The sequence below is a fragment of the Vidua chalybeata genome, chromosome 2, assembly GCF_026979565.1.
Source record: "Vidua chalybeata isolate OUT-0048 chromosome 2, bVidCha1 merged haplotype, whole genome shotgun sequence".
NCBI classification, from domain to species: domain Eukaryota; kingdom Metazoa; phylum Chordata; class Aves; order Passeriformes; family Viduidae; genus Vidua; species Vidua chalybeata.
This window is the reverse complement of record NC_071531.1, coordinates 62324014-62340900: the sequence shown is the minus strand read 5'-3', so window position 1 is coordinate 62340900 and position 16887 is coordinate 62324014. Positions and strand designations below refer to the sequence as shown.

The following is a 16887-nucleotide window of genomic DNA, read 5'->3' as shown; positions in this document are numbered from 1 at the left end:
CCCTTGCCCTTTTGTTATGTTTATCAGAACCAAGACCAAGCACACCTCTAACAAAATGCACCAAAATTCCCCCAAATCGGCTTTTCTTCTTAGAAGAACCTTATTCTCAAAGGGCCTTGTATAGACTATTTCACAGAAGTTGTATTTGTGTTACAATATGCCTTAATTCTCTGCATTTGGAAGCTGAGCTGAAAATTACAGCAACTGATTTTCAGCCACCAATGTGAGTAGATCTCATTTTAACCACATGCGTAAGACCCATTTTAACATTCTTTAAAAAGCCCAATGAACAACTTCCTTCCTTCCTTCCAGAACACTGAAGTAGCAGCAGTAATATGAAGAGGTGAACACCCAGATGGAGTGTGAAATAGATGAATTACTGACCTTTATCCAAAACACAGTTGCATTTCTACTAGAAGAAATTGTGCATGACACAGGCAGGGCCTCTCCAATCTGTTTTGTGACTTCTCCACTAGGAGTAAGCTGCAAATCCAGATCTGGGATAGAAAGAACATTTGTAAAAAGTTAATCTCAGAATGCCTGGCCCATTTCAGAGGCTTATCAAGAAAAGAAAATGTGACTAATTGCACTCATTAAATTCAAGATTTCATTTCTTCAATAAAATTCAAGTCAATTTTACAAGGAAGGGAGATAAGAGAATTATTCTAAAACAGGCATTGCAGAACATTCATATTTTTGCTGTAATTATACCTAAAAAGAAAAGCAAAACCTCACTAATCACTAGACAAATGGATACATTTTTTTCACCTTGTTCTGGTGAAAGAATGACACAGTAGGCACAAGAAGCTGAAGAAGTACTTTACATAACAGTATGTGCATCTCGGAAAGAGAAGCACAGAATGCTGTGAGGGTAGTTTGCTATGGGCCAGGTAGAAATGCATCTTCAGGGGAGGACTAGTGCAGGTGGGGACAGGTTATCCTAAATGGTAATTATGGAGAAAAAGGCAGGTCAAGGGCTACCTTTCTTTTGTGTGATAAAACTAGAAGATTTTTACCCTCAGAATCTGAAGGGATGAAGAAGGTCAAAGAGGGTGTATGAGACATGATACTGACTGAAGGGGTGAGAAGTCTAAATTACAAGGTTGGGGAACTGCATATGAAGCCCTTTATTTATTCTCATTTGTAACTTAAAATGCCACTTTTGTACCTCAAAAAAGAGTCCAAGCTCTGCCTGACATATTTAAGCTCAAGGGAAATTGCAGTCAGTGACGGCTGTGTTCAACACAAGGCAGGGTGAGAGCCAATAACAGAAACATCAGGAAACACTGCTCTGGCTTTTTCTTAGTTTAAGGATTTGGCAGGCTGGTCATTTTTTAAAAAAAATAATCTTACAGTGAAAGAAAAGCAGAGCTTGCCAATCTTTATTTTGCCTCCCTTCTGACAGTGCCTTGCTTGTAAGCCAAGCTGCCTGATTGAATGACTATCACAGATGTGCACATACACAAACACATGCAGTCAGAAGCACACATGACTTCATCTCAAATATAGTACTTGCTGGAAAAGGGCTGCAAAGTCTCCTTTTGGCTTTTAAGCAGAGTTTTTCTTAACAAAGCAGTGAATTTCACTACTAGCTTCATTCAGTGGTTGCCCTGGGAACACCATTATAATTAAAGGTAGAACTTGAGGGAACAACTATGGTTCTGTTGCAGCGTGCAGCTATGCAAATGGAGCAAAAGGGCTTTGTGAATTTGAGATGGGAGTTTCTGTTTCCTAAACCTAAAGCTGGAGTTTCTATTCTGTATTTTTATGTGTATTCATCCTTCCCTGTAGAGTTATTCCCATTGGATTTTACCTATAATGTATTCACACTGGGCATTGTTCTATTGCTTTCACCTTATCTCTTATTTTCCCCTATAAAACCTGTGTCTGGACCCCTGATCATTGTCACTTGTACGTGCGGCGATCGGGCAAATACAACCTACTATGGACTGCACAACAAGTGTCCGATCACTTGAGTCTCTTTATCCCGGTCTTGATCGCGCTCTCTAAACAGCTCTGTCCGTATCAAACGAACCCACAAAGGTGTTTGTTGCCTCTCTCTCCGGCTGCTCCCGGAAGCGCCTGGCCAGTGCCCCGGGAAAGCGTAACCGGGTGAAAACAAGGAAGTCGGAGAAAGAAAAGAACGAAAAGCAACAAGTGGCGCCCAAATGCGTGGCTTTGATGCGGCAGCTGTTTTTAAAACACAGCAGATAGCGCTCCGGTTTGGGGCTTTTCCAGACGCTGATTTCCACCACCGTCACTGTGGGAGACACGGCCCCTGACGCCGCCACCATAGAGCCGTCAGCGCCAGAGTCTGCCCGGCGGGAAAAGCCTTTTGGACTACGGCGAGTCCGAGAGGGCTTCCGCTCCTTCCGCTCAGCCCTGCAGCACTATCGCCGCTGAGAAACTCTTCTGGCTCCTGCCGGGATCCGGGTTTCCAGCGGAGTGAAGACACAGCTTCTGCACACCCCAAAAGACGACTTCAGACCGGGAACCACTGTTGTTTTTTGTTTTCTAAGGGTCGACGGATCGGTAAGATTCAATACTAACGCGGGAGGGCCCCAGTTAGTGGATCTGGGTGGAGGTACCCCCGTTCCTGCAGAGGGAAAGGGCACGCAAGCGCGCTGCGTGCGAGGTGCTGCCGTCAGGTTTTAGACTTTTTTAGTTTTTTTTCTTTGTTTTTTCAGCAGCAGGCGGGTGAGGCTTGCTGGTGGGCAACATGGGTGGGAAGTTGTCCAAACAGCAGAAAGAGATTTATTACCAAGTAAAAGTAACCCTGACAGAGTCAGGAGAAAGTTTTTCTAAAAGTTTTGTGAAAAAGTTCATAAAGTGGTTGACTTTAAAGTTTCCAAACATCTCAGCTCAGGATGTGAGGCAGAAAGTCTTTTGGAAGGGGGTTGGCACAGTTTTAACAGAAGGCACCAAGAAGGGGGATCCTTCAGTGAAAAAGGGTTTCATGAGGATCTTTTTGTTAGTTTATGACATTGTTAAAGAGGGTGCAGACAGTCGGGAAACGCGGGAAACTGAAAAGAGTCCATCTGCTTTATTTCCCCCGTCTCCCCAACCCTCACGGTCTGAAAATGCTAATTGCTCTGTTGAAACTTCTGTTCCTAAACCTTCTTCTGCTTCTTTTCAGAGTTGCGGGTGTTCCCAAAAATGCTGTACCCCTTCTAACCCCTTCCCTCAACCCCCACGGGATGAACCGCCATAAAATGGCGGCGGCCATGTGGCGGGGGTCTTTGTCTCATCACAAGATGGACAAAGAAGCGCGGCGGGAACTCCTTCTTCCCAGGTACCCCCCCCCCCCCACCAGTCCCTGACCCTCCTTCCCTTTGTCCTGACCCCTCCTCCTCCTCTCTTGCGGCAGACGAAACCCCTCCCAAGTGCTATTGCAGGCCTCCGCCCACAGCACCACCCCTCCAGGTGGTTCCTTCAGCTCCACCCCTCGAGGTTGCACCACCTGATCCCGCCCCGCTCCACATGGCATCACCAACCTCAGCCACTCCCACACAAACCTCCACCCCTGAGCCTCCGGACCCTGCCCCCCCTCCTCCTGTTTCCCAAGCTCCGGCCTCTGGTTCCCATGGCGACGGGAAAGGTGGGGAAGCCGAAGCTGGGAAACAGAAAGCAGGCAAGGATTCAAACTCCTTGTTTCTCGCGCCAGTGTTGTACAACCTGAGAGGGCAAAACCCCAGATGGGAACCACTTTCATACGAAAGCATAAAGGAGCTCTGCAAAACAAAACGTGAATTTGGGCAAAAAAGCAAATTCTTTAAGAGCATGTTAAAAGCAACTTTCAATTCTAACACCTTAGTTCCCACTGATTTAGAGTGCTTGTTCAGTTGCTTGCTCCCTCCATCAGAATACAGAATGTGGGAAAGAACTTGGAAAAGGTTTGCAGGAGACCTTCTTCCAGAAATTTTGCAGAGTCCCGATTATGCAACAGATATAGAGGAGGATGAGATCACCCTCGAACATCTTGTGGGTGCAGGGGACTGGAATCAAGCCCAAAAGCAAGCAGCAGGGATTCCAAAACCAGTGTTAGACCTCACAAAAGATGCAGCAGAACGGGCATTTCTTAGTATGCCCTCAAAAGAACCTATAATACCTTATATCGCTCTCAAGCAATCTGTTTCAGAGCCATTCATGGATTTTTTTGATCGAGTGAGAGACACGCTCGAGAAAAAGGTGGAAGGGCAAGAAGCACGAGATGAAATCATGTTTGAAATTGTCACCACAAATGCAAATGACGCCTGTCAGCGAGTCATCATGGCTCTTCCAGCGTCTCCTCCACCTACGCTGGATCGGCTCATCGAGGAGTGCATAAGAAAAGCCACACTGATGGCAGAAGACTTGGTGGAAAGTCCTCAGGGAAAAGTGGTTGCTCCAACATCAGCAACCCCAGAAACTCCAACATCGAGTTCTCCTCCTCCCAAACGCAGGTGTTATTACTGCAATGAGGAAGGCCATTTCATCAGCCAGTGCCCCTTTCAGGGGACAGTGCCTCCTCATGGGGGGAAGGAGTGGGGGGAGAATTCTCCAACCAGCAAAAAAACTAATTGGGGAGCGCAGACCTACTCTGTGTGATGATACAAATGGGGTGAGTCAGGGGGTTGTTGGAGACCCCACAGATGACGCAGTTGCGTCAAACAGAAAACGCCGCAAGGGAGGAAGAGAACCCTAATTCCTGTTTTTCCTTTATACTGGCAGAATTTTTATAGTTAGTTTACCCTGTTGTATGGTTTCATTTTTCTTTCAGACTAGCAGGATATCAATTTCTATGTTCCTGCTCCTCGTTTGGCTCCAGAAAATGACCTTCTACCTGTCCACAGGGGACGCATGGATCGTCCCTCAGCCACGGAAAAATGTGTGAGTCACCCTTGCCCAAGCTTTGAAACAAGTGGCTGTGTTTAGCCACTGCCTCAGCAGAAAATCCAATGTCCACATGCCTGGTAGGGATTCCAAGCAAGGGGCAAGAATTTCCAAAGTCTTTGATCCATTTGCAAACTGAATTAAATGAAAACAATCCCCCGAATATTTGGGCAGAGTTCTACAAGCACAAGGATGTTGTAGAACGTGTTAAAATACCTGTTCAGAATCCCCTGCTCCTGTGGCAAAAGTTTGTTCTAGACTTGCCCGCTGCTGATGGGGAGCCCCAGGAATTAGAACTACTGGGCTCCACAAAAGCTGAATTTTGCGTTCAATTTAATTTTTCACCAGATAAAGAAATAAAACTATATGCACAGGTCAGACAATACAAGATGGAATTCAGAGCAAGCCAATGGTGCACAGCTGTTGCTGTTTTAGAGGTCCCTAGCACCATGGATTTCTATCCCCGCAAGCTGGAAAAAGGAATGTTTTTCATCTGTGGGGATAGAGCATATCCAGGAATCCCTTCTTGTCTTGTTGGAGGTCCATGCACTCTGGGGCACCTTTCCCTTGCTTCCCCCAACATGACTCAAATTCCAATTGGGCAAACGAAAAGTGAAACAAAAATTACTAAACGGAGTGCAAGTCAATTTGATGAACATTGTGACGCTGAAATTTACCATTGGGCAAAATCGAAAAGGGTTGCCGTCTCTGTGTTCCTACCATGGGTAGCGGCAGCCAAAGCATTGAGTGAATTAGGCAATTTGGAATGCTGGGTGACGAAGCAGGCAAGTTTAACATCAGCAGCCTTGAGTGACCTGCTTGCAGACGAGGAAATTACCAGGAAAGCCACCCTGCAAAACAGGGCAGCTATCGATTTCCTGCTGTTGGCACATGGGCATGGATGCAAAGAATTTGAGGGATTGTGTTGCTTTAATTTGTCATCAAAAGGCCAAAGTGTTCAATCCTCCATCCAGGAAATGAGAAACCTCATTGGCAGCATGAAGCAGGAGAATGAGGACTGATTCAAGGGCATGTTTAAGGGCTGGGATCTTTTTGGGTGGGTGTTGTCCCTTCTAAAGGACATTTGTTATTTTGTAGTTGGAATTTTTTTAGTTTTGCTATCATTTGGGATTCTCAAGCGAATAATTTCTAGCATTGCTTCCTCCAAGTTTGCAGCCTCTGCACCTGTTGTAGCTGCTGCTGCCACCACGGGAGGAGAATGTTGGGAAGATGGAAAACAAAACAACACTGCAGTTTGATAGCTGCAGTTTCTCCTTCCCCCAAAGCTCTGTTCATTTTATTAAACAAAAAAGAGGGAGATGTTGCAGTGGGCAGCTATGCAAACGGAGCAAAAGGGCTTTGTGAATTTGAGATGGGAGTTTCTGTTTCCTAAACCTAAAGCTGGAGTTTCTATTCTGTATTTTTACGTGTATTCATCCTTCCCCCTAGAGTTATTCCCATTGGATTTTACCTATAATGTATTCACACTGGGCATTGTTCTATTGCTTTCACCTTATCTCTTATTTTCCCCTATAAAACCTGTGTCTGGACCCCTGATCATTGTCACTTGTACGTGCGGCGATCGGGCAAATACAACCTACTTTGGACTGCACAACAAGTGTCCGATCACTTGAGTCTCTTTATCCCGGTCTTGATCGCACTCTCTAAACAGCTCTGTCCGTATTAAATGAACCCACAAAGGTGTTTGTTGCCTCTCTCTCCGGCTGCTCCCGGAAGCACCTGGCCAGCGCCCCGGGAAAGTGTAACCGGGCGAAAACAAGGAAGTCGGAGAGAGAAAAGAACGAAAAGCAGCAGGGTTCAGCCTGTACTATGGGTCTGCAGCATTACTATCTGTGTTACAAGTCCAGTTTCTTTTCTGAGAGGTCACAAGAACTGTACTTTCATCTGTGAATGAGTCAAAAAATTCTGATGAGATAAAATGGCATCTTGTTTCTGTATTCCTATGGGGATTTCCTATCCTCTCTCCTGAAACTGTGGCTTCCAGAAGAAAAAAATTAAAGAAATAAAGTAACAAGACTCCTCTAGTGAGCAGTATATATTCAGATACTGTATGGGATGTGTTTCTTCTTGCTTTGTGTTACTCATAAACACATTCTACCAGGGCAGAGGGGCACCTAAAAAAAAGCTACGATTTTTTTTTTCCCCTCAAGAATTTCCTTCTACATGTGCTTAACCCTTTTGCTCTTTGAAGCAAGATAGCACCTCAAACCTAAGAGATCACCAAAGACTGTTCAGAAGGCATTCCTCTCATATTTACCATAGGAAGCAAATATTCATAGAAGTTTTTGCCTTCATCTCAGGCAGGAGTGACACCAAGCCCAGATCAATCCTTCAGCCCAGTTTTCCTCCAGGATAGTCTGACTGTGCCCTGCTGGCCCCTTTGTGTGGTGTAACTGGGACTACAATCCCTCCCACATTGGTCTTGGTTGCTATAGCAGTTCAGGAAAATGTACAGTGTATGAGGTGAGCTACATAACTCAGAGCAGTATTTTATGACTTATGAGGCAAGACAGAATACAGCTACTGTTTAACATAGGATCCCCTCTAGGAGCTCTAAATGAGCAACATGATTTAGCTTAATTTTCTGCCAGTTTAACTGTAAGGTCAACAAAGAAATGTGATGCAGTTACCTTTACCTCTCTACTTAGAATCTACCTCAAAGAATCTCTCTTTGGTAGAAGTATGAGGAGAAAACATTTCTTGCATATAGAAGACTATCAAAATTAAATTTTGTGTCCATTGAAAGAAAAACTTTTTCTGTGAGAATTTTCTGTACATTTCATATTTGGCTTTGGAATGTTCTTCAGAAACAAGCTCTTCATCAGGCACCATTTTCAATATATGCTAGCTCTTAATGTGGTCTCATTTGAAGTCTTGCATTGATTTCAGTGCTGTCTTTGCATACCAAGTAGACCAGGGAAGAGACAAATAGCGCATTCTGCATGTATCACCACATCATGTGAGGGAGGTATGGAATTAATGTGGGCAAGACTGGAGCACACATTTCAGTTTGGAAGCTGTGGCACATCTAGGACAGACTCCCAGCATTTAAAGAAGGCCTCTGATGGAATACTGTGCTGCAATTGGGAAAACTATGCAGGCACTTGTTTGTTGTCTGAACTCCATAAATAAACTAGCAGACAACTGGAAACTTCTCCTAATATCTTGAGAATAGATTTTTTCCATGCAACATTCAAAAGGTGATTTCCCCTGTATTTTCAAGGGCTTTACAGAAAGACGAGACAAGTCAAGACAAGGCTATAAAAATATCTATAGAGAAATACAAATGCCATACTCCTAAGACTTTTAATTTACTGGATGGCTTGCAGAACACATTTTAGCAGAAAGGAAAACATCACAAAGAGGAAGTTCCACAGACCTACTTACTCCACACTAGGTTTTATGTGCAGAAACAATTACAGAATCATAGAATGTTTGGGCTGGGAGAGACCTAAAAGATCCTCTGCTTCCAAGTCCTGTGCCATGGGCAGGAACACCAACACTAGACCAAACTGCTCCAATCCCCACAGCAACAGATAATGAAAGGGCACTGTGGGTTGAAAGAGCTGCTTCTTTATAGCTCAGGGAAGATATACCTGTTCTCTACTGCTGGGTGCTTTCCTTGCCTCACTCAGGGTGTGCTTCTACAGCTCTGTAAGTGGCTGTAAACAGCTTTTGCCCTGGTCCTCTGCCTGCCAATTTTGCTCATCTGACCCTGGGCAAACTCACTGAAGGTACAGAGCTGGCAGAGAATTTACAGCCTCGTGTGAAAAACTGCAAACCCACAACATCAATCCTGTTCTATTGCTGCATCTGTAGAGGGACAAATCATGCCAACCACGAGCACTCAGTTCTGCTGGACTTTAAACTGGGACCTGGCTGCACAGATCCTGCTCTGAAGGGCATGAGCTCAGGTTATACAGTCTGTCCTTTATGGATAAGGAAGGGAATCTTTCATCCCCCCTCAATTTCCTTCATAAATTATTTCCCTAAGCATTACAGGTAACTCTGGTGCTTTAATGTCAATTTTCAGCCTTCCGTGAGTCTCATAATTTACAATCAACTTGGAAAAAGGGAGCTTGCTATTCTCTACAAAAAAAAAAAAAAAAAAAAAAAAAAAAAAAAAAAAAAAAAAGAGGATTATGGTATGATATTCTATTTCATACCAGCAAGAAGCTTTCCCTACCTAGATACCAAAAGAAAACAGTGCCATTATAATGCACAATAAAATTGGTTTGGGAAAAGACACTACAGTTGAAATGTAACAAATTAATATAAAGAGTTTCCTAAATTTAAACTAATATTATTATATTGCCTGCTTTTTGTTGTGCATCTCTCTGTTAAGGGCAGGAGATTTTTAGCTCATGAACTGGCAGACCTTATTGAGAGGGCTTTAAACTAGGTTTGAAGGGGGAAGGGGATGCAGCTGGGCTGTCTGGAAGCAGACCCAAGGATGGTAAGACTGTGTTAGGGGAGAAATCAGTAGCCCAGCTGAGGTGCATGTATACCAATGCACACAGCATGTGTAACAAACAGGAAGAGCTGGAAGCCATGGTGCAACAGCAGAACTATGATGTAGTTGCCATCACAGAAGCGTGGTGGGATGACTCACATAGTTGGAGCACTGCACTGGATGGCTACAAGCTCTTCAGAAGAGACAGAAAAGGGAGAAGAGGTGGAGGGGTGGCCCTTTATATTAGGAGGGGTTTGGATGTCATAGGTATTGAAACTAATGATGATGAAGTTGAGTCTCTATGGGTAAAAATTAAGGGGAAGGCCAACAAGGCTGACATCCTACTGGGAGTCTGCTATCATCCACCCAACCAGGATGAAAAGGTGGACAACTTATTCTATAAGCAACTGAACAGTGTTTTAGGATCATCAGTCCTTGTTCTTGTAGGTGACTTCAACCTACCAGATATCTGCTGGGAACTTAATACAGCAGAAAAACAGCAATCTAGAAAGTTTTTAGAGTGTGTGGAGGATAACTTTTTGTCACAATTGGTGGGCAAGCCCACCAGGGGAGGGACTATGTTAGACCTATTGTTCACAAATAGAGACGGACTGGTGGGTGATGTGGAGGTTGGAGGCCACTTGGGGCACAGTGATAATGAAATTATAGAATTCTCGATAATTGGTGAAATAAGGAGGAATATCAATAAGATCTCTACACTGGACTTCCGGAGGGCAGACTTTGGCCTATTTAAGAGACTTATTCAGAGAGTTCCTTGGGAAACAGCCCTTGAAAACAAAGGAGTTCAGGAGAGATGGGTGTGCTTCAAAGCAGAAATCTTGAGGGCACAAGAACAGACTGTCCCTGTGTGCTGAAAGACGAGTTGACAAGGCAAACGCCCAGTCTGGATGAGCAATGAGGTTTTGAAGGAACTTAGAAATAAAAAAAAAGATGTATCATATTTTTTAAGGAGGGACTGATTTCTCAGGAAGTATTTAAGGGAGCTGCTAGGGCATGTAGAAAAAAAAATCAGGGAGGCTAAAGCTCAGTTTTAACTTAACTTGGCAACTTCTGTTAAAAATAATAAAAAAAGTTTTTACACTTATATTAATGGTAAAAGGAAGCGTATAACCAACCTCGGTTCCTTATTGGATGAGGCAGGCAACCTAGTAACTAAAGATGAGGAAAAGGCGGAAATGCTTAATGCCTTCTTTGCCTCAGTCTTTAGTGGTAAGACAGCTTGTCCTCAAGACAACTGTCCGCAGGGGTTGGTAAGTGATGCCAGGGAGCAGAATGGTCCTCTTGTTATCCAAGAGGAGGCAGTCAGAGAACTCCTGGGATACTTGGATATTTATAAATCAATGGGACCAGATGGGATCCACCCTAGGGTGATGAGGAAGCTGGCGTATGAGCTTGCGAAGCCGCTCTCCATCATTTATCAGGAATAGTGGCTCACTGGTGAGGTTCCAGATGATTGGAAACTGGCCAATGTGACACCCGTTTACAAAAACGGTAGGAAGGAGGATCCTGGTAATTACAGGCCAGTTAGCCTGACCTCAGTACCAGGTAAGATAATGGAACAGTTCATACTGAGTGCTATCACACAGCACTTACAGGATGGCCAGGGTATCAGACCCAGTCAACATGGGTTTACAAAGGGTAGGTCATGTCTGACCAACCTGGTCTCCTTCTATGACCAGGTAACTCATCTGGTAGATGCAGGAAAGGCTGTGGATGTTGTCTATTTAGACTTCAGCAAGGCCTTTGATACTGTCTCCCATAGCATACTCCTGGAAAAGCTGGCAGCCCACAGCTTGGACAGGAGCACTCTTCGCTAGGTTAGGAACTGGCTGGATGGCCAGGCCCAGAGAGTGATGGTGAATGGTGTTGCATCCAGCTGGCGGTCAGTCACCAGTGGTGTCCCTCAGGGCTCTGTACTGGGACCAGGTCTATTTAATATTTTTATAGATGACATGGATGAGGGCATTGAGTCCTTCATTAGTAAATTTGCAGACGACACTAAGCTGGGAGCTTGTGTTGATCTATTGGAAGGAAGGAGGGCTCTGCAGAGATACTTAGATCGGTTGGACGGATGGGCAGACTTCATCCAACAGCACGAAGTTTAATAAGTCTAAGTGCCAAGTTCTACATTTTGGCCACAAAAATCCCCTACAGTGTTACAAGCTGGGGACGGTGTGGCTGGACAGTGTTCAGGCGGAAAGGGACCTGGGGGTGCTGGTCGACAGCCGGTTGGGTATGAGCCAGCAATGTGCCTTGGTGGCCAAGAAGACCAATGGCATCCTGGCCTGCATTAGGAATTGTGTGACCAGCAGGAGTAGGGAGGTCATTCTTCCCCTGTACTCGGCGCTGGTAAGACCACATCTTGAGGACTGTGTCCAGTTCTGGGCCCCTCAGTTTAGGAAGGATATTGAGATGCTTGAGCGCGTCCAGAGGAGGGCAAAGAGGCTGGTGAGGGGCTTGGAACACAAGCCCTATGAGGAACTTTTGAAGGAGCTGGGTTTGTTTAACCTGGAGAAGAGGAGGCTTAGAGGTGACCTTATTGCTCTCTACAACTTCCTGAAGGGAGGTTGTAGACAGGTGGGGGTCGGTCTCTTCCACCAGGCAGCAACCCACAGAACAGGAGGACACAGTCTCAAGCTACGTGAGGGAAGGTATAGTTTAAAGATTAGGAAAAAAAATTTCACTGAAAGAATAATAAAGTACTGGAATTGTCTTCCCAGGGAGATGGTAGAATTACCATCTCTGGATGTGTTTAAAAAAAGACTGGACATGGCACTTGGTGCTATAGTCTAGTTGAGGTGTTAAGGCATAGGTTGGACTTGATGATCTTAGAAGTCTCTTCCAACCTCATTATTCTGTGATTCTGTACTTGTGGTTGGGTTTTTTAAAAAGAAAATTTAAAAAATCTAAAATGCTGAGATTGGCTGTGAAGAAATGAAAAAGCCCTGACTCCTATCAAGGTTTTTTTAGTGTACCAGCACAGAGAGGAATATTCATCCATATAAAAGGTGAACAATAAAGCAAAAGAGGGAGAAAAAGTAGGATTTGATAGGCATTAGTAATTAGTATCTGAAAGGCAAACCACATGCTGCAGAAATGCTTTAGACCAGCATCAGACAAAATACTGAAGTACCTTAAAGATGGGGGCATGGTCTGGACATTCAGGAATTACAGAACTATACCAGGCCACTGCACCTCATTTGAAAAAAAAAGGCTTTATTGCAGATAGAGGTGCTTTGGAAAAACAAAACAAAACAAAATGAACCCTGAGTAAAGTGAAGTAGTAGGGTGCTCAGTGCAGCTCTGAGTTCTGAGTAGCTGCATTAGCTGCTAGCACTGGGAAGACTCATGTCTAGAAATTACATGTTCCTCTGGCATAGTAAAGCTCTTTGAGTATGCAGACAAAATATAAGAGACAGGAAAACTGGCCTGTTAAAAGCAACTTGGAGCTGAGGAAGCCATTTTTTAGAGTAATTATTTATGAAAGTAAAAGTAGACATGCAATCCACTTGGAGAGAAATTAAAGGGTTGGTTATACCGGAGCAAAGCTACCTTTGCTATCCTGCAATGAACAGGCAGCAGCACAGAACCCTTTTCATGTTTTACATGCCCAACTCTTGGCAAACAAAACAGGTGGGCAGGGTAACAATGGATGATCTTATTAGAGGCAAAATATTAAATATAATAGTGTAATTAATCATGTGTAGTGTAATTAATCATTAATCACCAATATATTATGCATGCATTGTACCTCTTCCAAGAAAAAAAAATTCAAAACCGAGTACAGAAACATGAAGTTTGTTTTAATGTAAAGTATAACTACAGTGGAAGCCTTAAACTTCACTATCCTTCAGATTCCTCTGAACCTGTCAATTGTTGATGATACTGTAAAAGACTACAGACAACCAATGTTTTTAGAGGAAAACTTCTACCCCTGGCTTGAGTTTTAGTTAACAGCCTGTGATAGTATAGCAGACTTTGAAAGAGTTCTTGCTCTTGTCTTCTGCATAAAGAGATTAAAAGCAACTACTGCTTCAATGGTTCAACCAGTTCAATGTCTGCTTTAGAAGTGTTGCTGATAGTGTGACTAAACAATATCAAGCTATAGAAAATTTACTGAGCTCTGTAGCTCTCACGATCCTGGGAAAAGTAAAAAAAACCAACTTTTCCTACGTGAGCATTACAACTTCCTAAGTTTCTTTTCTAGGCTCCTTACATGTTAACCTCATTGAGGGAATGGGAACTTGAGTATGAAGAATGACCTTCAGTGATATTCCTGTGGATTAGCTCCCATGTTTGTGTACATTCTAAGCACAGCTGAAAGAGAGTATTTGTCCTATATATGTTCACATGAGCAAAAGATAAAATAACAAAATTCTCACCCTATGTGACAGTGTAATAGAACCATATACTATCCAAAGTTACATGAAGTGAACCTATCTAGCCAATGAATTGAGAAAGTCAAGATTTTTAAACAGAAATACATTAGAATAAATAGGAATGACTGGACATGCCTTCAAACCAACACTTCACCTGTAAGTAACTGCACTAAGCTGCATACACAAAGCAGAGAAACCATCCCAGGAGGACCAAGATCAGTTTGTGTCCTACCTAGGAGTGCAAAATGCAATGACTTACAGTGCACAGTGATGGTGGTCGAGTCCATCATGCTTTTGTCAGTCAGAGAGCACTTGTATTCTCCTGTTGCATTTCGTCTCACATCAGTCATTACGTAAGTATCTGAGCTTCTTATACCTTCTGTTTCTCCCTGCAAGTGGAAAACAAGACAATTACTGTACCTGGGCCTGCTAAGCCTACCAATTTTTGTTGAGGATTTTTTTAATTATAAGGATGGTGAAATACTCCAAAGCACGTATAGACACGGCATAATTGAAATGTAATTACCTATTAGTTAAACTAACATTTACTTCCTGCATGATAACATTATATTTAAAAACAACTACAATTAATAGCTAACTCTTTTAATTGAATGACTAACTCATTTTAAGAGGATGTTACAATACAAAATTTGAAAGTTTAGCAGAAAAAGCCAGTCTACTAACATATTGCAGAAATCAAGAAAACAAAACAAACTGTGTTTCTAAATCTGATTCTGATATATTCAGTTTAGGACAAATCATGAACTGAATTGTACTGCATTGCACATTTTTGAGCAGCACAAGCACATCAGTGTTTTGAATTAGCCAGCAAAGGTTGCTTTATGGCTGTCCAGTTCCCCAGTTTCCCCCGATTACTGACTTACATCAGCTTTGAAACCAGCATAAAATGATACCTTAATCCCTATCTCTGAATCCAGAAAGAGATTTATAATACCTGTGAGCCTTTAAAAGAGATCACCCACTGCAGCTCTCCTTGAGAGAAAGGACCAGTATCAGGCAGCAGGGAGCCTGAAGATAAGACAAACTCGGGTGTTTAGCTCACTCACTGTGCTAGTGGAGCAAGGGGAGATACCAGACACTTTTTCACTGGCATTTAGTGAGTTTCTAGGATGACTCACTGAATCTAAATGGCTGTTCTGAGATAAGGACTTCAGCTCCTAGCTCCCCTTGCTCTCTCCAGCAATTCAAACATGCCAGGAGTCCAGAGAAGATGATGATTATGTTCAGAGGGTGACATGCTCGGTTTGAAATATCTGAAAAGATACCACTTCTTTTGGCTTCTTGCAAGAGCAGCTCTGCTCAGAGCTACAGCAGGAACAAATAAGGCATATAAAACAGGAATGGGAAGCAGGACATGGGAACAAGGACCAGGAGTCTTAGAATATAAAGCCACATCTGTCTGTGGATTTCACCAGTACTAAGAAGACTAATGGTAACAAAGCCTTTATTTTTCTCAGTCTGTGTCTTAAGCATTTTACAGATTTGTTCTTCTGTGCTGTCACACACATTATTTTTTCTGTTGTTATGCCACAAACAATTAAATGAAAAAAAGAAATTGCACAAAGATTAATCTGTGAAAGTCCAAAAAATAGCTGAATTAATTTGCTGCACTTTCACTGCTGGATCTGTGTTATGAAAACAGATGAGATGGTTTTCTTCATGATGCTAAACTGCTGTAATCAAAACAGTTTATTAAAATACCTGATGATGAAATAAAGCCATGTAATCTTTAGTAGGTGTAAACTCCTGAAAAATTTGGGTGGACTGGGGGGAAGGAGAGTTTTTCTTAAAAATATTTTGCCAACTGAGATGAGGTGTTCTCAGAGCATGATATAATAGTCAATGTCTATCTTCAGTGTTTGTTGCATCAAATTCCTTTCTTCAAAACCACGTAGACACTGACATGTATCAATGTCTGCAGGAAGGAATGATACAGAATATTTCACTAGGCAGTGACAGCAGGGCAGGACTTACTGGAATGTAAAACAGGAACTCTTGTGGAGGAGGGTTGCCATTTCCTGAGCACTTCAGAGTGATGTTATCGCCCTCTTTAATGGTACTACTTTGTGGCAGCACTTGAATAGTCACCTTCTCTGTTGGGTCTGTGAAAACGTACATATTTAATATCTTCAGTGTAATCATACAGCAACACTATGCATATGATATTAATTGCCCAAGAAAATGCAATTTTATCATCCTGCAGCTGAAAATATTTGCATATGTAGATCTTTTTATAAAAGAACTTGAAGTTAATCACACTTTCTATATTCTTGCCAATTAAGTGCAAAGAACTCATACAACATAAAATTAATTCTTCTTCTCCAAAATACCTGTAAATGAAACAGCAATGATTACAACTATGTCATGTGTTTTAAAGCAAAAGAAATCCTGATTAGTATGAACCATTTCATGGTGTGATTTCATTATGAGGGATTAACTTGTCCTCTGTGAAATTCCCTATTTGGAGGACTGCAGCAATCAGAAAAACAACTGAAGCTCTCAACGCCATGTATTAGTACTAGATAACAGCCTTCTGGCTTATTAAAAAGAAATAAATATGAACTAAGCAACTATGCTCAGCCTATTCTATATGCTGATCACTACAGGCTTTCAGAAAGATAAATAATAGGACCCTTAACATAGTCAACAGAACAGTAAATGTAACATACTTCTATCATGTTAACTGAAGTTGAACTATAACTTACATTTTACTTTCATATTTTTTTTAAAGTAGAGTATTCTTTAGCAGATGTTATTCTTTCTAAGTAGAGGCCTAAACATAATTTAAAAAAAACAAAGTAAAATGAACAAAATTAAAATAATATGGGCAGATAGCTCTCACTATTTTAATGTCAAAGGATGAATGAAATTCCACCAAAGATGCCAGTCTTGCATTAAGATATAGCACAGTGCACCTCATTAGACACTAAAAAAGTCTCCCCTGCAGAGAAAGCCCTGGCTGACAGGTGATTTTGTGTGTTTAGCGAAGCATGTGCTCTACAGCCCTCCTAACGCTTCAGGCATTCCTCATGTCTGTGTCCTGTGGTGGGATTTCTCAGTGCCAGGAGCTGCACTGAGAGCCCTGACCCAGCCCAGTCCCTCACCCTCCCCAGGACAGGA

General features: G+C 42.7%; 2 protein-coding genes across 5 annotated transcripts in view; one reads left to right on the top strand and one right to left on the bottom strand.

Annotated features, from left to right (window-relative positions):
* ALCAM (activated leukocyte cell adhesion molecule) overlaps positions 1-16887 on the bottom strand; it is a 120634-nt gene that overhangs the window by 14229 nt on the left and 89518 nt on the right. For all 4 annotated transcript variants that reach the window (XM_053935202.1, XM_053935201.1, XM_053935200.1 and 1 more), the window contains exons 7-9: positions 15742-15869; positions 14006-14135; positions 385-497 (exon numbers count right to left, since the gene is read on the bottom strand). In XM_053935202.1, coding sequence (XP_053791177.1) covers positions 385-497; positions 14006-14135; positions 15742-15869 — 371 coding nt within the window. The remainder of the gene's footprint in view (positions 1-384; positions 498-14005; positions 14136-15741; positions 15870-16887) is intronic.
* On the top strand, positions 3158-6917 carry LOC128783988 (uncharacterized). The gene is made up of 2 exons (XM_053935203.1): positions 3158-3292; positions 4760-6917. The coding sequence occupies exon 2, from the start codon at positions 4938-4940 to the stop codon at positions 5892-5894; it is 957 nt and encodes a 318-aa protein (XP_053791178.1). The 5' UTR covers positions 3158-3292; positions 4760-4937; the 3' UTR covers positions 5895-6917.